The sequence below is a fragment of the Macaca mulatta genome, chromosome 18 (assembly GCF_049350105.2).
Source record: "Macaca mulatta isolate MMU2019108-1 chromosome 18, T2T-MMU8v2.0, whole genome shotgun sequence".
Lineage (NCBI taxonomy): Eukaryota > Metazoa > Chordata > Mammalia > Primates > Cercopithecidae > Macaca > Macaca mulatta.
The window spans coordinates 1250516-1272892 of record NC_133423.1 but is presented as its reverse complement, the minus strand read 5'-3'; the positions used below and the strand labels follow the sequence as shown (position 1 = coordinate 1272892).

Below are 22377 nucleotides of genomic sequence, written 5' to 3'. Positions count from 1 at the left end.
TAGAAAGTTCCTTTCTAACCTGTACTCCCACTGTCTCCCAGGTTGCCTGAGCCCCGGTGCTTGTGCAGGGCCCCCAGTCCAGGCTCTGCCCCGTCCCAACAGCCCCTCCCTGAAACCATCCTCGGGCTGGGCTTTTGCGTCTGTGGAGGCGGGGACTGTCATCCTCTCAGCCTCATCTCTGTCAGACGGCACCCATTCGAAGTCAGCCCGCCGCCTGACGTCATGCATCTGTTTGCTTAACAACCCTGGCATGTGTGATCATTCTAGTCCCTTTAGCTCCAGGTTTTCATTCCTGTGCGAAGACTTGTGGTTGGAGAGGCAGGAGGCAGGGGTGCGTCCCCACAGGAGGCCAGCTTTTGCCTCTGAGTATCCAGGGAATGACCAGGGCTCCTGGGGAACTCGGGGACTGGACTTTTGGGCCCAGAACCCAGGAGGGCAGGCGTAGGGACGGGATGGCATCTCGTCCCTGATGGCAGACTCAGGGACCCGAGTGGGCACAGGAATGTGGATAACCCCACCCCACACACAAGTTCAGCAGCTCTGTGGGGCTCCTGGTTTAGGAGCAGTTCTTGACGTCAGCGTCAGCATCTGAGGTTTATAGTTTTCTTAGGAGCTTGCCTGTGTTAATCCTACTGATAATTTATAAAATCCTAAATCACATGACTTTTGCCCGTCTTTTTGCTTTTTGCCATTTCTTCCTTTCCATGAGCTCCAGAGCCTCCTCTTCTCAGCTCCTCTGAGCCTTTTTGACAGGGTGGCCCCTCCCTGCCCCTACGTAGAGACTTTTTTATATCCTTCTGTATTCTTTGGCGTTTCTTGCCCACTCTGTACGAGGAATTTCCCCATTTCCACCCGGAAGTCCGTCCCTGCTGTTGCAACGCATCAGGTGTGGCTTGTTCTCCCAAGGAGCCCTGGCGGTCGCAGCTTCAGCTTCAGCCGCTTCCTGGCTCACGGTGGCCGCCGCCTCCCAGTGCTTCGGTTTTTACATTTAGGGAGTCCACGCAGACTGTGAGGCCTATGCAAGCTGATGTTAACTAAGAAGAGACTCTGAAAGTACTTCAGAAACCTCCTTTTTGCTAGTTAGCGCCAGAGTGAGCAGATTGATCAGGGCTAAAGAGAATGAGAGGTGCTGTTAGTGACGTGTTAAGGGGAAAAGTCACCTGAAGGCAGAATGATAGGATCGAATGGGGACACACCCAGGATAGGCCCTAGTGGCGGGCACTGTGGTTTACATGGAGGTAGCTGTAGGTCCACTTAGAAATTCTGCATCGGCAGTAGGTCTGGTTTTTGTTTTTTTGTTTTTGAGATGGTCTAACTCTGTTGCCCAGACCTAAGTGCAGTAGTGTGGTCTCAGCTCCCCACAGCCTTGACTTCCTGGGCTCAAGCTATCCTCCCACTTCAGCCTTCTGAGTAGCTGGGACTACAGGTGCACACCACCACACCCGGCTAACTTCTGTATTTTTTGTAGAGACGGGGTCTTACCGTGTTGCTCAGGCTGGTCTCAGGCTCTGAGGCTCAAGCGGCCCTCCCAAAGCGCTGGAATTCCAGGCCTGAGCCACACAGCCCATCCCGGGCTGTTTTCAGAGTCAGCAAATTCTGGCCTTTAGGCTACACAGCCTGGTTTGTACAGGAAGTTTTATTGGAACATGGCCATGCCCACGCGGTCGGAGTTGGGTTTCATCCCTGTGGCCCTTCATGCCTGAAGTAGTGACTCTGGCGCTTTAAGAAACAGTTTGCGAACTCCGGCTTGAAGGAGAATCAGAAGCTGTGGAGAAGATGTTACTGAGGTTTAAATGTGACCCAAACAGAAAGGGCTTCGGGGCGGTTGGTGTCAGTTTCTGATGAACCTGCTGTCTGTTGGTTACATGTGGGTTAGAATCTTAAACTCTTTTCATTATTATTTTGTGTGAATTTTGCATTTTCACTTGTAGAAACCTCTTTCCGTGTGGAGACTCAATGGTTTGCATTATTGATGATCGAGAAGATGTCTGGAAGTTTGCCCCCAATCTGATAACTGTGAAGAAATACGTGTACTTCCAGGGCACAGGTGATATGAATGCGCCCCCTGGGTCCCGAGACTCTCAGACGAGAAAGAAAGGTGGGTAACCTCCTTCCTGATTCTCTAGAATTTACATTTGCTTATTGTTTAGCTCTTCTTATTTCTTATCTCTATTTTGACTGCTCTAAATTCAAGATACACTTTGATTTTTTATTTGTATTTCAATAGAGGTTATTGGATTTATGTATATAGTACTGGAAAACAGGATATTATGTCGTTTTGATTTGGGCTTTAAAAAAAATGGCCCTCACTTAAGCATTTTCCCAGTTGAATAAAAACTAAAGGATACTGTTTAACCTAACATGTGAATAACTCCTTTCATCCCAGTTTTCCTTAAACACACGCCTGGGCCTCGGGCCCTGGCATTCTGTAGAGAGAGCGAATGTGGGGGCAGTGGCTGTGTAGGGAAGAACCGTCCCCAGAGTGCAGTGTTCAGGCCTGGCGCTGGCTGGGCCCAGAGAGCAGCGTGGTTTAACCTGTCAGGCAGGCCTGCGGCTGACGTCCACCCTGTGAAAAGTTAAGTGTTTTTGACCCTTAGTTTTTAAAAAAAAATATTTTGAGGCGTACATTTGCTGCTCTAGTCACTAAAATGGAACTTGGAGGTTGAAACCAGAAGAGGGTGGGACTGGGGTCCCTCCTGTAGGAGGCCGAGGCTTTCACCAGATGGCTGGGGTCAGCGTGGAGTTGCTGACTTCCTCCAGACCGGGGCTTGGGAAACTGTGGCCATGGTGGCGCCAGGTCTGCAGCCTGGAGACCTCCAGTTGTTCTTATAGACGGAGGATCCTTCCTCCCCCAGATCCAGAGCTTTTTGAGTTGCCCACATGGTGCTTAAAGGAAATACTCATTGGAGCATTTTGGATTTTTCAGATTTGGGATGTTCAAGTGGTAAGTTTAACGCAAATACTCCAAACTCAGAAACACATTCAGTGTCCAAAACATCTGTGGCCCCATGCACTTCGGGTAAGGGGTGCTCACCCCGTCAGGCTCTTCACAGCAAGGTTGCCAAGGCCTGGTCTAGAGGGTGGCAGAGTTCACAGCCATGAAGAAGGGCGCTGCTTTAACTTGGAATGTTATTTAACGTTTAATGCTGAATCGCGGTAACTTTTCCTTTTGCATGCATATTTAGTAAATCATTCTTCTCGAGGCACCGAGATCTCAGAGCAAGCTCCGCCCGTGAGAGAGCCCGAGTGGGGAACGCAGGCCCCTGGAGTGGAGCCCAGCAATGGCCTGGAGAAGCCGGCTCAGGAGCTGAACGGCAGTGAGGCTACCGCCCCACAGGACTCGCCCCGCCCTGGGAAACCGGACGAGAGGGACACCTGGCCCGCTGCCCAGGCCCCCACCAGCAGTGGAGAGCTGGCAGGCACTCCTGAGCCCCAAGGATCCTGTGTGCAGGGTGGCCGGGCGGCACCGGGACAGCGGCCTGCCCAGGGTGCCACGGGCACTGACCTGGACTTCGACTTATCCAGCGACAGCGAGAGCAGCAGTGAGTCCGAGGGCACGAAGTCTCCCTCCTCCGCCTCTGACGGCGAAAGTGAGGGGGGGAGAAGCCGGCAGAAGCCAAAGGAGGAGGAGAACCCGGCTCCAGAGGGAGCCGGGGCGCTGGCTCAGGGCAGTTCCCTGGAGCCGGGGCGGCCTGCAGCACTGAGTCTCCCCGGAGAGGCCGAGCCCGGCACGCATGCCCCAGACAAGGGGCCCGAGCTGGGTGGGCAGGAGGAGGGCGAGCGGGACGGCCTCTGCGGCCTGGGCAATGGCTGTGCCGACAGGAAGGAGGCGGAGACCGAGTCACAGAACAGCGAGCTGTCAGGCGTCACCGCGGGCGAGTCCCTGGACCAGAGTGTGGAGGAGGAGGAGGAGGAGGACACGGACGAGGATGACCACCTCATCTACCTGGAGGAGATCCTGGTCCGTGTGCACACCGACTACTACGCCAAGTACGACCGCTTCCTCAACAAGGAGATCGAGGAGGCGCCGGATATCCGCAAGATCGTGCCGGAACTGAAGAGCAAGGTGCTGGCTGATGTGGCCATAATTTTCAGTGGGCTGCACCCGACAAACTTCCCGATAGAGAAGACGCGGGAGCATTACCACGCCACGGCGCTGGGAGCGAAGATCCTCACTCGGCTGGTGCTGAGCCCCGACGCCCCTGACAGGGCCACGCACCTGATCGCCGCGCGGGCTGGTGAGTGCTGCCTCCCTGTGCCCCGGGCATGGTCAGGCCCGCCGTCTCCTTGCAGGCACTCCTTAGAGCTGGCATTGCTGTTCATCTCACATTCAACTTTTAGAAACGTTTCCCAGAATCACCATCTTTTAAGAATAGATCATGACGTTGGGTGAAATTCGAGTTCGGGCACGTTCATGCTTTCGGACCGCAGTCATCACGCACAGTGTTGGGTGGTTTGAGTTACTCACGTGCGGTGTAGAAAGTTCAGCGCTTCTCCCTGGAGTGAGCCATGGCTGGATTAGAGAGCAGGGAATCAGCGATGGGGCGAGTGAGCCATGGCTGCATTAGAGAGCAGGGAATCAGCGATGGGGCGAGTGAGCCATGGCTGGATTGGAGAGCAGGGAATCAGCGATGGGGCGAGTGAGCCATGGCTGGATTGGAGAGCAGGGAATCAGCGATGGGGCGAGTGAGCCATGGCTGGATTGGAGAGCAGGGAATCAGCGATGGGGCGAGTGAGCCATGGCTGGATTGGAGAGCAGGGAATCAGCGATGGGGCGAGTGAGCCATGGCTGGATTGGAGAGCAGGGAATCAGCGATGGGGCGAGTGAGCCATGGCTGGATTGGAGAGCAGGGAATCAGCGATGGGGCGAGTGAGCCATGGCTGCATTGGAGAGCAGGGAATCAGCGATGGGGCGAGTGAGCCATGGCTGCATTGGAGAGCAGGGAATCAGCGATGGGGCGAGTGAGCCATGGCTGGATTGGAGAGCAGGGAATCAGCGATGGGGCGAGTGAGCCATGGCTGCATTGGAGAGCAGGGAATCAGCGATGGGGCGAGTGAGCCATGGCTGCATTGGAGAGCAGGGAATCAGCGATGGGGCGAGTGAGCCATGGCTGCATTGGAGAGCAGGGAATCAGCGATGGGGCGAGTGAGCCATGGCTGCATTGGAGAGCAGGGAATCAGCGATGGGGCGAGTGAGCCATGGCTGCATTGGAGAGCAGGGAATCAGCGATGGGGCGAGTGAGCCATGGCTGCATTGGAGAGCAGGGAATCAGCGATGGGGTGAGTGAGCCATGGCTGCATTGGAGAGCAGGGAATCAGCGATGGGGCGAGTGAGCCATGGCTGGATTAGAGAACAAGGAATCAGCAATGGGGTGTAGTGGAAAAACTCCAGGCAGGAACAGGATGCGGGGCCCTCAGTTCGCAGGTAAAAGGTTGACAAACCCTCTGAGTTAGAAAACTAAGTGCAAAGTTTTGGCTGAAACGTGCGTAGAAGGACACGTTGTGGCTGGGAGAGCGGAGGACAGGCCTGCTGTCTCCTGATGGTGAAACCTGTCCCAGACAGGGCAGGCCGCTCTGACACGTTGAAAGTTCTGCCAAATAAAACAGAACCTTTCAGCGATAGGTGAATCTTGAAGGAAGACTTGCACCCCAGTGCTTAAAAAACCCAAATATCTCAGTATTCTAGTTATTCTATGAAAATGCTCCCATAAGCACCTGGATCTTCCCCGAATGAAGATTGCCTAAATCACTTCAGGTTCTGCTCCTCCAATCGCGCTTCCTGTCCTGGCGGCGTTTCCTGAGAGGGCTTCTCAGTGCGTGGCCCCGCCTCCAGGGCTCAGGATAGCCTTGTGGGGTGAGCTCATCCCTGTCTACGCACGCTCCCTGACAGCAAGTGTGGTCTTATTTGAGGCCACGCCTCTAGTCCGTGTCACGTGGTGTTGGACATGCATGTGCTCAGTAAAGCGTTTGAATCAAGGGTACGTGGAAGGCTCCATCTCAGTGTGAAATAGGCAGGTGCTGGCTGCAGGGCAGGGGCAGGCTTTCCGTGGAGCCCAGCGAAACCCTTGATCCCAGGAGAAAGCCAGGCCCTGGCCTCCCACGGGCAGTCAGGCCCTTCTCTCCTGAGCGTGGAGCCGGGCCAGGCCACGGTCCTCCTTGGCTCCTCAGGTGCCCGTCTGCCCTGCCCCATGTCTGCCCAGCTCCTGGCCCTTCTCTCCTGTGCATGGAGCCGGGCCAGACCGGGGTCCTCCTGAGCCCCTCGGGTGCCCGTCTGCCCTGCCCCGTGAGTGCCCAGCTCCTGGCCCTTCTCTCCTGTGCATGGAGCCGGGCCAGACCGGGGTCCTCCTGAGCCCCTCGGGTGCCCATCTGCCCTGCCCCGTGAGTGCCCAGCTCCTGGCCCTTCTCTCCTGAGCATGGAGGTGGGCCAGGCTGGGGTCCTCCTTGGCCCCTCGGGTGCCCATTTGCCCTGCCCTGTGTCTGCCCAGCTCTTGACCCTTCTTTCGCTTTCCTTCCTTCCCCCGGAATTGTGCTCACGTTTCTTTTTGCTTCGGTGTTTGTGGCCTCACTGTTGAGGGGCCTTCCTGAACACATGCTCACGTCACCTGCTGTGCCCAGCTCCTCGTCTGAGATCCACCACTTCCCACCATGGCTGCTTATCCCTGGCCTGGGAGATGGGAACCTGCAGTGGGCAGCCCTGGTGGGGTGCAGCCGAGTGAGGGCCCTGGGCTCTGGTGGGGTGCAGCCGAGTGAGGGCCCTGGGCTCTGGTGGGGTGCAGCCGGGTGAGGGCCCTGGGCTCTGGTGGGGTGCAGCCCGGTGAGGGCCTTGGTGGGGTGCAGCCGGGTGAGGGCCCTGAGCCCTGGTGGTTGCAGCCGGGTGAGGGCCCTGGTGGGGTACAGTCTGTTGAGGGTCCTGGTGGGGTGCAGCCGGGTGAGGGCCCCAAGCCCTGGTGGGGTACAGTTGGGTGAGGGCCCTGAGTCCTGGTGAGGTGCAGTTGGGTGAGGGCCCTGGTGGGGTGCAGCCGGGTGAAGGCCCCGAGTCCTGGTGATTACAGCCGGGTGAGGGCCCTGAGCCCTGGTTGGGTGCAGTCGGGTGAGAGCCCTGAGCCCTGGTTGGATGCAGTCGGGTGAGGGTCCTGAGCCCTGGTGGGGTGCAGTTGGGTGAGGGCCCTGGTGGGGTGCAGCCGGGTGAGGGCCCTGGGCCCTGGTGGGGTGCAGTTGGGTGAGGGCCCTGGTGGGGTGCAGCCGGGTGAGGGCCCTGGGCCCTGGTGGGGTGCAGTTGGGTGAGGGCCCTGGTGGGTGCAGCCGGGTGAGGGCCCTGGGCCCTGGTGGGGTGCAGTCGGGTGAGGGCCCTGGTGGGTGCAGCCAGATGTGGGCCCTGAGCCTCCAGTGTTGGCCCAGACAGCCTGACGCAGCCGGGTCTCCCGCAGGCACAGAGAAGGTGCTGCAGGCGCAGGAGTGCGGACACCTGCACGTGGTCAACCCTGACTGGCTGTGGAGTTGCCTGGAGCGCTGGGACAAGGTGGAGGAGCAGCTCTTCCCGCTCAGGGACGACCACAGCAAGAGGTGGGTCCTCGCCGCACCCCGCACATCCCTGCCAGGCGTTCCCTCGCCAGACAGCTGTTGGTTCACACACCTAGGCAATGCCCGCCAGGTGTCCCTGGGTGCCTGCTCTGCGTCGCCCGGACGCCCCGCTCATGGCCCTTGTTCTGTTCCTCCGACAGGGAGAACAGTCCTGCAGCCTTTCCCGACCGGGAGGGTGTGCCCCCCACCACCTTGTTCCACCCGATGCCGGTTCTTCCCAAGGCCCAGCCTGGCCCCGAGGTTCGAATCTACGACTCCAACACGGGGAAGCTCATCAGGACGGGCGCCCGGGGGCCCCCAGCGCCCCCCAGCTCCTTACCCCTCCACCGGGAGCCCTCTTCCTTCAGGTACATGGCGGCGCAGCCACTGCCCCCAGCTAGTGAGGGCTCTTCAAGCTGCTCTGGTCCGTTAGGGGGATGGCGCCAGTTGCCCAACGTGAGGGCGGGTGGAGGCTGCAGACGGTGACTCCCGCTTCCACCTTGTGGGAACGCCGCCCCCACTGGCTCTCTTGGGTCCTTTTGTTCTTCTGTCCTCTCTTGGTTCCCAAAACTGAAACAAAACCCTACAACCAGCTTCTCAGATGTTGTCCAGGCACCTGCATGTGCACACCTGTGGCCGCCCCGCAGAGCACTCGGTCCTGGGAACACTCAGCAGAGAATGGGCAGAGCAGGGCTGGTTTCGAGCCCCCGCCCCCGTCGCCTCGCCGGCTGCTCTCTGCCGGCTCCACGTTTGTTGCTCTGCCAGACCCCTTTGTCTTTGTTTCCACACAGAGCAGGCGCAGGGGTGATGGCAGTGGCGGTTGGCAAACAGCACCGTGAGGAAGGGAAACTTGACTGGACTGGAAGGCGTTGGTAGCCGGGATCTGTGCTGCCCTGGAGAGGGGAAATTGCAGGCCCCGGGGGATGCTTCCTGCGCACGTGGCCTCTGTGCCTGTTTACCGGTGTGGACCGGAGATCAGCCCTCAGCCTGAGGTTGTGGCCCCTGCAGACCCCATGGGACATTCTTGGAGATTTAAATGAGTCTTTGTTCTGTGGTTGTTGCTTTGAAATTCAACCAAAAGTTTAACTAGATTAAACTTGACCCGGGCGAGGAGCACCTACCAAGACCTGGTGTGTGTTCACCCCTGGAAGCCCTCTGACAGGTCACAACGCCTCAAATCCTGCGACGGGTGCAGAACGCAGGCTGCTGGAGGGAGACGGGTGCTCATGGTTAATGGGGAGATGGAGAGGTACGAGTTGGTGTCCTTTTCGAGCCCTTGCAGGATCCAGCACTGTCCCTGCGTGGGGACGCTGAGGCCCGGAGTGCATGGCCCTCCCAGGTCAGGAGCAGGGGTGGCCAGAGCGTGGCCTTTGCACAGTGGGCGGCAGCTCCCGAGCCTGGGTGGGCAGGTGAGTGAGGAGGCCCCGCCAGGCACCACGACAAAGCCCAGTCAGCTTTCGGGAGAGGCCACTCCCTCTGGAAACGCGCTCTGGTTCCTCCCAGGTTTTCTGCTTTTAGATTGTGTTTTGTCTTTTGTGATTCTAGAGAGTAGCGTGTGCCCCTTTCGGCTGATTTCACAGCCCTTGAGGTCACGGTGGGGAGTGTTGCTAAGAGGAGGAGTCGGGTCGGGCGACTGGGAGGTGGGCAGGTGCAGGGTGGCTTCCTGTGCGGCAGCCTGGCAACGCGCTGGGACCTGGGGGATGGGGGGTTTGGGATGAATCCAAGGTTCTCCATTCTGATGACAGGGAAGAGGATCCCCAGCCACACACTGATGATGTCATCCCGAAGGACAGGAAGACATTCTGGTGACAGTGTCACCTCCCGTTGTTAGGAAGGCGCTGGGTGGTGATGTCACCTCCCATCGTGTCGTCCTGGTGACGATGTCGTCGCCTGTCATTAAGAAGGCGTCCTGATGGTGACGTTGTTTCTGGTCGTTAGAAAGGCTTCCTGTCCGGGCTGGTTGGGCTTTTAACACGAGGTGTCTTTCCAACACTGCTGCTCTAGCTCTTCGGGGCCGACAGGCGCCTGCAGTTCAGTTTGTTTTTGATGCTGACAACCCACAGTTGGCATCAGGCCTTGAGTCTATGGGCTCATTCCCTCGTCTGAGGGTTGCCCTCATCTCTGACCCCCAGGCCCCTCACCGTCCAGCTTGGCCACAGGGTTGGGGGTCCCCAGACACAGACTTTTGCAGTTTTGATCATCTGCTGAATCAGCTCACGAAACTTTGGAAAACATTTCACTCAGCAGTACCAGTTTATTTTAAAGGCTCAAGAACAGCCAAATGAGGGGGTGCAAGGGGCAGGGTCCAGAAGGGCCATGAGCACGGCGCGTGTCCCCCCGGAAGCTCTGCGTCCTTCCGTCTGTGGCGAAGGCACGGCTGATCCCACCCACTACCCACTTGCTCCTGCAAAGCCTTCTGGTGACCAGCCCTGCCCTGAAGCTGCTCAGGCCCAGCCCACAGCCCCTCACCGCTGCGGTGATTCCAGGGACTGGGAACAGGTCTCTCCGTAAATCAGGGCTTCGTCCTTTGACGCTGCTCTCATTCCTTCATTTAACTCAGTTAATTCCAGCTCTCCAGCCAGTTGACAGAGCTCCTGGACTCTTCTGAGAACAGCATGGGGGAGCCTGGCCTATGGGGTTGCTGTGGGCCAGTCAGTGAACAGGCCAGCACCACCTAGAGCCGAATGATGCAGAGACCCCGTGGCTAGGAAGTCAGGGTCTGTTGTGTGCTGTAATTCTAATCAGTAGCAGCACGATGGCAGGACAGATACGTGCGTTGAAGTGACACTGCTGAGATTCAGCTTTGAAATTGCAGTTTTGCAAAACGCTCACATGGTTTAAAGCAGCCACACGATCAGTACCGTGAAGAGCACCTGTTCTTTAGACGCTGCTTTTCATACTGTTGACTGAAATGTTCAGGGGCTGGCACTGTAGTCCCAGTGCTTTGGGAGGTGGACCCACAAGGATCGCTTGAGCTCAGGAGTTCAAGGCTGCAGTGAGCTGTGACCGTGCCCTGCACTCCGTCCTGGGCCGCAGAGTGAGAGCCTGTCTCAGAAAAAAATTTTTTTTCGTAATTAAAAGTAAAATCACAAACCTTTGACTTATTTTTTCTTCAGCATTTTTATTTATTTATTTTTTTGAGACGGAGTCTTGGTCTGTCGCCCAGGCTGGAGTGCAGTGGTGCAATCTTGGCTCACGGCAACCTCTGCCTCTCAGGTTCAAGCAATTCTCATGCCTCTTCAGCAGCTGGAATTACAGGCACATGCAACCACGCCCGGCTAATTTGTGTATTTTTAGTAGAGACAGGGTTTCACCATGTTGCCCAGGTTGGTCTCAAGCTCCTGTCCTCATTGTCTTAAAACTACGCAAAGTGGTTAAAGATTAGATACACAACTGGTTTTTTAATAATTCAGCCTTGCTTGAAGTGAGCTAGGAATTTCTAAGATCAATGAGAAAAAAATAATTGTTACCTGAAAACATACTTGCAGATAGTAAGCTAGATTTGAATAAAGTCAAACACTTTTACTTGAGTGACACTAATAATATGGCAACCGATAACTGTGTACGTGTTCTGAAATGTGTATAGTTTACGTCAACAGTAGCAGTTCAGAACGTTTCGAATGGCACGTCATAAACCACCGTTCAGCTCTGCCTGTCTTTTGTAAGGAAGACGCACGCTGGGCTGCAGTTCATTGGAATAAGTTGACTTTTGCTGTTTTTAATTTGAAAGTGTAATTTGCACCAAAATACCAATATTACTTCAGTTAATACCAGCTCATTTATATGAGTGGATGTTAATGTGATTTGTTAGGTTGTGATAATCATCAGTTTGGTGGCGGGAAGCAGCATTGTTGTGGCCGCGGCAGCGGGCCGCCTGACCTGGGTGATTGCAGGCGGGCACACCTTTGCCACGTTAAGGATATGTCTCTCCCTTCACTTGGACGTGTTGGAAACTGAGTTCTCCTAAAATGAGCCTGGGTTCTGCTTTTTGATAGTTTTCAAAATTGATGGAACTACCTATTTGTATTAGAAAAAAGGAATGCCTGTTTGAAGGTCTCCTTCCCCAGGCTGGACATGGTGCTGACAGTCTGAGGAAACGGGACCGGCCGGCAGGCGTTCTGTGGGGCTTTCCTGCTTCAGTGAGGACCTGGGCCTGTGTGGCTCGGCCACGCCTCTGGTCACACCCTACCTTTTCTCTGTAGGCCTCCTCCTTGGAGGAACAGGCAGAGTGGTTTCTTCTGGTTTAATCCAAGAGTCCCGCCTGCTTGTTTTGAGTTCGTGTGGCGCCTGCCCAGTCCCCTGCACTACATAGACCTGTGTCCGCAGTGCCCCTCCACGTGCGGACCCCTGGTGCCTGCAGGACCACTCCGCCTGTACAGACAAGTCCAGCGTGGTCTCCACAGCCACCCTCACACCCTTGTAACAGCGCTGGTGTGATTCCGCCGTGGCACCCCGTCTCAAGGTGGGTTCCACGCCTGAGCGGCCCCAGGCCTCATCTCTTGCGTGCATTGGTTGCCCAGTTTCCCTGTGGCACCCCATCTTACGGTGAGGACCGCACCTGCGCGGCCCCAGGCCTCATCTGTTGTGTGCATTGGTTGTGCTGCTGTGGAGGTGGCCCCGTCGCCCACCATCCTAAGAGTGGTGGTTCCTCGTTCTGTTCCCGGAACCCTGTGTAGACCCCATTGTGACAGGACGCTCGGCGGTGAGGGCGGTTGGCCCTTCATCCCTGGACTGGTCCTCATCTAAGGCTTTGAATGTTGTACATTTTTTAAAATTCTGGCTTTGAGCTTTTTGGTGCTGGACTGGCAGCCTGGCTCACTGTGGACCTGCGGGTGAGTGGGAACATTCAGTTTTTTGGTTAAACTTTTTGAGATATTTGTAGATTGACACGCAGTGATAACGCAGAGAGGCCCTTTGGACCCTTTATCCCATTTCCCCTGTGGTTGCCTCTTGTGAAAGTGGGGAACAAGCTCATCACTGGGACCCACAGGGGCTCATCCAGACAGAAAGACAGAACCCTCACCAGCTCCCCTGCAGCCCTCACGGCCTCAGCCACTTCCCCTCCCTGACCCTTGGCCCTCCACCTGCTGTCCCTCCCTGCACCGTGCCCTCTGCAGAGTGCTGTGGACGGTGGTCGGCAGCCTTCTGGAGTTGACCCTTCTCCCTCGGCCGGTTCCTGGAGCCTCTGCGCCCCTCGTTCATGTCCTCCTCTCGCTGAGCCGTGTCTCGTGGTGTGTGGAGGGGCCGTCTGTGGCTTCACCGTTCCCCGTTTCAGGGATATTTGGGTTGTCTCCAGCCTTTGCTCTAAATGTTTGCACAGGTTGAGCATCTCATCCAAAAATCCAAAATCAGAAATGCTCCAAGATTCGCACCTTTCTGAGCAGTGACGTGGCCTGGAAGGAGATGCTCATCTGAGCGTTCGAATTTGGGGTCACCAGTTGCAGATGCTCAGCCCGTAAGTGTAACACAGATATTTCAAAATTCAAAAATCCAAAGTAGACAACACTTTCGGTCTCAGGCGTGTTGGATGTGGGATACTTAGCCTATCTAAGTTTTTATTTCTTTGGGATAAATGTCCAGTGGTAGGTACAGTTGCTAAATTGGATAGTGAGTGTGTGTTTAGCTTTTTAAAGAAACTGCCAGACCCTTTTCCGGAATACCTGCATCATCATCTCACATTTTCAGTGGTGGTGAGTGACCCAGGTGGCGTGGCCAGAGCTGTTTATTGCAGCTGTTCTGATAGGTGTGTCCTGAGCTGGTTGTGGCTGTGACTTGCGTTTCTGTGGTGAATAATGCCAATGAACATCACCTCCTGTGTGTGTTCCATCTGCTAGTCCTTGGTTGGCTGTGCGGCTTACAAATCCTTTCCTCCCAGGCAGCAACTTGACTTCTCTGAGACCTCAGAGGTGGGGTGTTTGGCTGGTGTAGAGCAGTTATCACAGGTTTTTAACATTTAATTGAAACATTTAATTCAGTTTAAAATAACAGTGCAGTTGGCCCTTTGAACAACACTGCTTTGAACTGTGTGTGTCCAGTCATACATAAATGGGTGTTTCAGCCAAATGCAGATGGGAAGCACATGTTCGCTGGATGGGAAGCGTGTGTTCACGGAGGGCCGAGGCGAAGAGTGGACTTTGACAAGGCTCAGGAAGTCCTGAATTCCAGTCAGGCAGATCATCCTCTAGAGGGTCTTCGGCAGAGCAAAAGTTTTTAATTTTCACAAGATTCTATTTATCACTTCTTTCTTTCAGGAATCATGCTCTTGATGTGAAGTTAACTAGTTGCCTAGTCCCAGATCCCGGAGATTTTCTTGATGTTTTATCCTGAAAGATCTGTAGTCTTTCATCTTACACCGCGATGCTCTTGAGGTTGGTTTTCTGGCCCCAGCCACATTGCCGCAGGCGCTGTCTTCCGCCACGGCTGCTTCCGCCCCAGCGTCTCAAGTGTGCTCAGGTGCACCTGTGTGGTCTGTTCCTGGGTTTTCTGCCCGGAGATGCCCTTGATCAAGTTGGATTTCCTGTTTTCTGTGAGTTGTTAACACCAGTGGGTGTTGCATTTTTTCAGTGTTTGTTGATTGATATTCTGGTGTCTGTGGTTTTTCTTCTTTTGCCTGTCAGTATGCGGTGGTCACATTGACTGATTTTTGGACATGAAAACAACCTTGCAACTCAGAAACCAATCCCCTTGGTTGTGGTGTGTAGTAACCGTGATGCACTTCTGTGAAGTGTCTTCATGTTGATGTTGAGAGGCCTGTGGGGCTGTACTTGTCACATTGTGTGCCGTCTGTCCCCGGGTTTGTTGTCGCTCGGTGGCCTCCCGTGGTGAGGTGGGAAGCGTCCACCCTCTAGCATCCTTGGTCAGACTGTAGACTTGCCCCTTCCTTTCACTTATTTGGGAGAATTCTCCAGTGAGACCGTCTGGTCCTGGAGATTTTATTTTTGCAGATTTAAAATTTCATGTTCATTTTCCTTAATAGTTACAGGGCTTTTCACAGGACCTGTTGTGTTCGGGTGAGTTGTGGTTGGTTCTGTTTTTTAAGGAATTGCTCCACTTACCTCTATTTTTTTTTTTTTTTTTTTTTTTTTTTGGTTTTCAGCCTCCTTATTTCTTACCTTCCTTCTGCTTGCTTTGGGATTATTTTTTATGACTTGTTTCGACAGTCAGGTGTGGTCTAGAGAACCAGAGCGGAGTCTCCGGTGCTTGCCTGGATTCCTGCTTCCGTCCTTGCGGGAGTTCCCTGAGGGGTCCCTTCCCTCCCAACCTGCCCTGCGGTGTCCATCATGCTCTCGGGGCAGGCCTGGGCCCTCTGCAGTCTCTCCCTTGCTGGGGGACGTTTTCACGGGATAAGACTCTGGGTTGATCTTCCTTTTTCTCAGGGCCTGAGAAACATCTGGCTTCCTTCTGGGCTCCGTCGTTCAGATGACTGATCTTCTGTCTTTGGCCGCTTTTCCTGTAGGTAAGCTGTGTTTTCTCTTCCATTGCCATCAAGGTTTTTCTCCATCTTTAGTTGAGGTTTGATGATGACGTGTCTTGGTGTAGATTTGGAGGGTTTACTTTGTTTAGGTTTGACTCTGCTTTTTGAGTTGGGAGGTTTATGTCTTTTGACGTCTTTGGGACATTTCCAGCCATTGCTTTTCAAGGCCATCTCTGCCATGCATGGGACGGCAGGGACACGGATGCTGAGGCTTTTCGTATCTCGTGCGTCCCTAAGCTGTGTTCTTTTTCCTGTTCAGCTCATTTTCTCTGTTGTCCGGGTTGGGTGATTTCTGTTAGATTTTTAGGTTCACAGCCTTCCTCTGTCTCCTTCATTTGCTGCTAGTCTGTCCATGACATTTTTTGGTTTTAGTTTTTATTTTTCAGTTATAAAATTTCTGTATCTTCTATTTCTTTACCAACCCTTTGTGTTTTTCATTTGCGTATTTGCAAGCATATTTGCAATTGCCTGTTGAAGCATTTTTATCATGGATGCTATAAGTCATTATGAATTTTAGCATCTCTGCCCTCTCAGCTTGGCCTCTGTTGATTGTCCTTTTCTCCATAGTTTGAGATCTTCCTGGTTCTTGCTGGGGCAAGTGACATTGGATTGAAACCTGGACCTTTTTCACATCATGTTAGGAAACTCTGGATCTTATTTAAACCTTCTCCCATCGCTCATTTTTTTTTGGGCCATGCTCCAGCAGCAGGAGTGGAGGCCCCCTAGTTCCTGCCAGTCGGGACAGGAGTCCATTTCCCCACACGGCCTCTTTTTGATGCCTGAGAGTGGGGGATGAGGGTGACGCCGTTGCTGGTGGACACATGTGGGGATGGGGGTGACGCTGTTGCTGGTGGACAGCTGTGGCGATGGGGGTGACGCCGTTGCTGTGGCAGTCCTGGCTCCCCACGTCATCGCTGGCACCATGGGAGGAGTGTCTGCATCTTCATTGGGGGCTGGTGACAATCCCGACGCCCCCACATGGGTGGGAGGAGTGTCTGCATCTTCAGTGGGGGCTGGTGACAGTCCTGACCCCCCCCACATGGGTGGGAGGAGTGTCTGCATCTTCAGTGGGGGCTGGTGACAGTCCTGACCCCCCCCACATGGGTGGGAGGGGCCTCGCTGCTGCCAGTGGGGTTGAATGTCGGACTCCCCACAGGCTCCCCCATGGCCTTCTCTGAGACCTGAGAGGTGGGGTGTTTGGCTGGAGTAGAGCAGTTATCACAGGTTTTTAACATTAATTGAAACGTTTAATTCAGTTTAAAATAACAGTACAGTTGGTCCTTTGAACAACACTGCTTTGAACTGCATGTGTCTGGTTATACGTACATGGGTGTTTCAGCCAAATGCAGATGGGAAGCGCGTGTTCGCGGGATGGGAAGCGCGGCGCTCGCGGGATGGGAAGCGTGTGTTCACAGAGGGCCAAGGTGAAGAGTGGACTTTGTCAAGGCTCAGGAAGTCCTGAATTCCAAACAGCACAGATCAGCACCTTCAGATTTCTGGGCAGAAAATCTTCTCTTCATTGTAAATAGCCTAATATAGCTGTGTCTTTTTAGTTTTGTGACTTTGACTTAATGCCTGTATTCCTTCACCAGGATGGGTTTTATCCCCTCATCCTCGTGCCTGTCCCGAGCGAGCTGATGTCTGGGACGCACGCTCAGTGCCTCCTGGTCTCGTCCTTTGGTCACTCAGGGAAGAACCAGCAGCCAGAAACGGCCGCCTCTGAGGAGGGCAGCACCACCCATTTTCCCAGAGGCCTGCCTTAAATTCTAGCAGTCAGAGGCATGCATTAGAATATATTAATAAGATTCACACATCCAGATCGAGAAAGATATGTACAGAGGAGAAAAACCATTTCAAATGGAGCTGCGGTTTTAACATAGCAGAAAAATCCTTGAAACAGAAGATTGGCCCTTTCTAGTTGATTTATTATATTAATATTTAACCATACAAGCACGAGAATTACCTTTTTCTGGGTTTTTTTGTGAATTTTTTTTTTAAAGATGGAGTCTTGCTCTGTTGCGCAGGCTGGAGTGCATTGGCGTGATCTCGGCTCACTGCAACCTCTGCCTCCCGGATTCGAGCGATTCTCCTGCCTCAGCCTCTTGAGTAGCTGGAATTATAGGCATGCACCAGCATACTGGGCTAATTTTTGTATTTTTAGTAGAGAGGGGGTTTAGCCATGTTAGTCAGGCTGGTCTCGAACTCCTGACCTCAAGCGATCCACCCCGCTTGACCTCCCAAAGTGCTGGCTTTACAAACATGAGCCACCGTGCAAACCTGTGAAATGATTTTAATTTCAGCCCACTGACATGTTTTGTCACTTCACCATTTTTTGTATCTGTTTTCGCAGCCCGGAGATGGTGCATTTTCTTGTTTTGTATTTTGCCATGTAGCTCTCCAGACCCTGTTTTCAGGGTGAATGGCGTGTCCTGGGGGTTCCCAGAACATGCTTAGTCTCCTGTGTCTCTTTGCCCTTTATTCTGAGATGCTGGAGCCCAGCAGAGGCTCTCTGCCCCACGGGGGTTTTGTGGATAAAAGAAGTTGGGTGTTACTTTTCTACAGGATAGTCAGAAACATGTTTTGCCACTCAGCCTGGCCCAGTTAGCCACCTCTGATCTATTAAACTCTGAAAAGCGTGTTGGCGAAACATCCCGTTTTTCCTGTGATTCCCTGTTGGGGTGTGAGTGTTTGCCTAGTCCGAGAGCCAGGAGTCTGACTCGGTGCTGAAAAGTGCGATTCAAACTGACTTCCTCATGTGGGGCCTATGAAATTCCTTTCAGAGCGGTTCCGCCACCCCAGCCACAGACGTTCGGCGAAGAGCTGCCTGACGCTCCGGACGGAGAGCAGCCTGGCCCTTCTAGAAGAAAGCGACAGCCCAGTATGTCTGAGACAATGCCGCTGTACACTCTTTGTAAGGAAGATTTAGAGAGTATGGACAAAGAGGTGAGCCAACCGCGCCCTGGTGCCCACGGTGGCGCTCGCGCTGGGGCAGAGGTGAGCCAACCGCGCCCTGGTGCCCACGGCGGCGCTCGTGCTGGGGCAGAGGTGAGCCAACCGCGCCCTGGTGCCCACGGCGGCGCTCGTGCTGGGGCAGAGGTGAGCCAACCGCGCCCTGGTGCCCACGGCGGCGCTCGTGCTGGGGCAGAGGTGAGCCAACCGCGCCCTGGTGCCCACGGCGGCGCTCGTGCTGGGGCCACAGAGCTGCGGTGTGCGGGTGGAGGCAGAGCGAGAATTCTGCACTTGTGCAGTCGTGTCTAGTTCGAGACTAGCACTCGTGGTTTTCATGGAACTTCCTATTCAAGGAGACCTAGAACAGCATTAAGCGGTGTGTCCGCAATGTGTGGCGTGAGAACACGTCGAAGTTGTGGCTTAGGATTCGTGCCTGCGTCTTCACCAGGACCGACACCGCCCAGCCCCTCCTGCTCTCCTGGCCCACCCCAAGGACATGGGACAGGGTCTGGAGGCACTCATGGTTGTGAGGAGGAGTGAGTCCCCCTGCCCCACGCCGACAGGCCCCGGTTGAGAAACGCTGGAGCGCTGTGTGTCCGCTGCACATGGGCCTTACACACACATACAGAGTGGCTGGTGATTCTCACAGCATCTCGTTACCACAGCACTAGAGAGCTTTAGGCCGCGTCGGTGGAGTTGGGGTTTTCCCAGCCGGGTCCTGCTTCGCTCCTGTGTCCTGGGCCTTGGCCCGCGTGCTTCTCCTCTTGGGTCCCAGGCCAGGCGATCTCGCAGCACCGTCCTTCGGATACTATTCTTTAGAAGGACCATCCTGGGAAACCACGTCCCATGTCCTCCCGTAAGTTGCCCTCGTGGGTGGCACCTGTGTGGGGTCCTCACCCGCAACCGGTCAGGGCACAGGCCATCCCCTTCCTTCAGGTCCTCGTGTTCCCTCCAGAGTCCATCCTCCCTGCCCGCCTGGTGCCGCTGTCCTCTGGAGAGAGCCGCCATTCTGTTTGCATCCAGAAGGCAGCAGAAGTTTCTTGAGGAGGAAAACAGCTCCTGTTTATTTTCAACAGTAGCAGAAAAATGCAGACGGTTCTGTTCAGGGCAGACTCGTCTCAGTAACTCAGGTTACCACTTTTAGATACCAGTTTATCTTGTGAGGATCAGACCTTTTTTCAGGTGTGCTGAATTTCTCTGCCATTTTTCTGTCTTTTTGAACATTAGCTGTTTTTTGTTTCACAAAAATGTTTTCTCTAAAAAAATTTTTTCTCAACCACTACCTATAAGCCCAGACCACTTTATTTGAGATTCCAGAAGGTTCTGTGTAAGGAACAGCCACCTGCCTAGGACCAGGGGCAGGAAGAGAGGAGGAAGGGACTCTACCTCTTCCCACCTGGAAGCCGCTGACACATCCCATCTCCCTCCTGGTTTCCTGGTCGGGCTTGGAGGACTCAGGGTCTGTTCCCCACGCAGTCCTGTTTCAGGCAGTGGTGACAACTTGATTCTTAGTCATTCGATATCAAAGGGGGTTGAATTCTCAATGGGAGACAGATGTCTTGAATGTACTCAGCAGCTTTCAGCCACCCCAAAACCTAATCCTTTATATCTCAGAAATAAAAAGTGATTATAAACCCCCAGATGTGGCTCTTCGGGAACAAACGGTATTGAAAGCGGGAGACTGCAGCGGTGGATTGTTCTGTGCATGGGAGAGACGCCAGAGGGTTTTATGTTTGTGAATATTTAAAGCCTGCTTGATTCTCTGAGTCCTGGGCCCTTAAGACAATCAGCGCCTGCAGGAGAAAGGGTCAGAGGAGCCCCGGAGCCAAGGACCCGAGGCCTCTAGGAGCTGGAAGACGTGAGGAAGGGATTCTCCCTGTGGACACCTGGATTTTGGTCCTGTGAGGCTCATGTTGGACTTCTGACCTGCACAGCTGTGAGGTTGTGAATTTGGATCATTTGAGCCATGGTGCGTGGTTATTACAGCAGCCTCAGGAAGCTCCTCGTGACCCGGCCCTGGTTTGACAGCCTCGTTTCACATCTGTCCCTCTGCCACTCCCTGTGCTTGGGGCAGATGAGGCAGCTGCACCCCAGATAAGCCTGTCTCTCGGGCCCGTTGGCTGCACCCCTGTGGGCCTGTGAGATGAACTGGGTACCTGCCCCGTGGTGCTCCCTGGAGGCTGCCGTGGCCCTCCCTGGAGGCTGCCGTGGCCTCTCTTCATCCTGGGGATACATGGGGTGGGGGCTGCTTCTCCTTTTGGGACTCAGGTAATGGGGAGTCAAGTGGTCTGGAACCAGGATCAAGTGCAGCCTGTGGAGGGGCCACTGAGTGAGGGGTGTGGAGACCTCTGGCCGTTTCCGGCACGTCAGTGTGTTAGACGGGCGTCTCCTGCTTCAGTGGTAGAGGAAGGGTCTCCGTGTAGACAGAGGAGGGGCAAAGCTGCTGACCCAAGAGCTGCCCGTGCCGTGGGGGATGCCACTCCCACTCCCCCGACGGGGGCTTCCCCGCCCCTCATGTGAGGAGCAGCTTGGAGAACTCAGCCCGGTCAGTGCTGTGGGAATGTCAGACCCAGCAGGCATCTGGATTTCTTCTTGGGTTTAAACCGCAGAGGCTTCTACAGCTAGCAGACCACTCACTTGATGTCTCTGCTTTCAAAGAAAAACGGTCCCCCACGTAGCACGTACTTCTGATCTCCACGTCCAGAACGTGCCTAAGCAGTGTCAGGCATGATGTCAGTAAGCGTTCACCTGAACCGGCATTGAAGAAACTTGAAAGCCGTGAAAATTAACATTGTAATTTTATCTTAACCATTTTTAAATCCTGCATTTAATATACGTGGAAGCCAAGAAATGTGATGACCCCGATAAAATGCCTCAAGAACAGAGGCCGGGTGTGGGGCCACCATCACCAGGAGTGCTCCCAAAATCACGTGAGACGTAAGAACTCGCTAACATCAGGACTGCTCCCAAAATCACATAGACGTGAGAACTCACTAACATCAGGAGCCCTCCCAAAATCACAAGACGTAGAACTCGCTGTCACCAGGAGCACTTCCAAAATCACAAGACGTAAGAACTCACATCGGGGTGCTCCTCAAATCACGTGAGACGTAAGAACTCGCCGTCACCAGGAGTGCTCCCAAAACCATGAGATGTAAGGATTCGCTAACATCAGGAGTGCTCCCCAAATCACGAGACATAAGAACTTGCTGTCACCGGGAGTGCTCCCCAAACCACGAGATGTAAGAATTCGTTAACATCAGGAGTGCTCCCCAAATCACGTGAGACGTAAGAACTCGCCGTCACTAGGAGTGCTCCCAAAATCACATGAGATGTAAGAACTTGCTGTCACTGGGAGTGCTCCCAAAATCACGAGATGTAAGAATTCACTAACATCAGGATGACTGCCCAGGCCACGTGAAACAATTACACGGCACGTCTGGCTACCAAAAACAGGTTGAAGGCTACATGCAAAAAGTTTCAAGCTGTCACAAAAAGTTAAAACTTTGCAGATTCTTATTGCTCATGAAATGTGCCTGGATGTAGAACCTCAGAACGGTCCGGCCTGGAGTGTGCTCTTAGGCAGTGTCCAAGCTGCTTCTCTGCAGTTGGCACCGGTGAACACAGCGGTGCTGCAATCCCAGCCCGGGGCTCTGTGCTCTTCTGACACCTGAAACCACTCCCACCCATCAGTAAAGACCCCGCTCACCTGCTCCCTTTCCACAGATCTGCTCTGACCCTACCCCTACCCCACACACACACCGCGAAAGGAAGCAAGAGGTGTTGGACACAAACAAGGACTGCAGGCGGCAGCCACACTCATCTCTACACGTGGGCGTGGCCATCAGTGTCTTTCAGCAAACAAGGAATGTGGACGGCCGCCACACTCGTCTCTACACATGGACGCAACCATGCCTGTCTTTCAGCAAATTTGGGGAGTTTTCAACCTCGATGTCTTCCAGTATTTTTTCAAGGCCAGTCTTTCTCTCTTTCGGGAATCGGTGACACAAATATTAAACATCGGGGCCTGTCCAGAGGCCCTACGGTGCCACTCCTTTTCTTGGTGTGCTTCTTACAAGGCCGTGTCTGCAGCTCCACTCCTAGTATCTGCGGAGTCTTGGAGCCTAAACATGTTAGTGAAGCTGTGTTTATTGAACTCGACATTTGTTCAGGAAGTGCTGGGCACCTGCTAACGTGGAAGGCCTTCTCCCAGACTAACAGTAGACTCACAATAGACTGCAAAATTAATGGTGGATTAGAATCAGGGAAACTAAAGGGCCAGAACCCTGACCCATGGCTGTGTACAGCTGACACATCTGAAGATTCGTTAAAATACACACAGTGCTCGTGAAATCAGTGATGTTTGGGAACTTTGCTGTTACTGAAGAGCAGTG

General features: G+C 54.1%; 1 protein-coding gene across 6 annotated transcripts in view; it reads left to right on the top strand.

Moving 5' to 3' along the window:
• The window catches only part of CTDP1 (CTD phosphatase subunit 1), a 74159-nt gene that overhangs the window by 34024 nt on the left and 17758 nt on the right, over nt 1–22377 (top strand). For 2 of the 6 annotated variants that reach the window (XM_077974861.1, XM_015122240.3), the window contains exons 7-11: nt 1932–2098; nt 3204–4238; nt 7428–7563; nt 7722–7928; nt 17815–17977. In XM_077974861.1, the coding sequence (XP_077830987.1) occupies nt 1932–2098; nt 3204–4238; nt 7428–7563; nt 7722–7928; nt 17815–17977 (1708 nt within the window). Of the gene's footprint in view, nt 1–1931; nt 2099–3185; nt 4239–7427; nt 7564–7721; nt 7929–17814; nt 17978–22377 lie in introns of all 6 variants that reach the window. The other 4 variants (XM_028838132.2, XM_001088601.5, XM_077974860.1 and 1 more) reach the window with 3 other exon arrangements.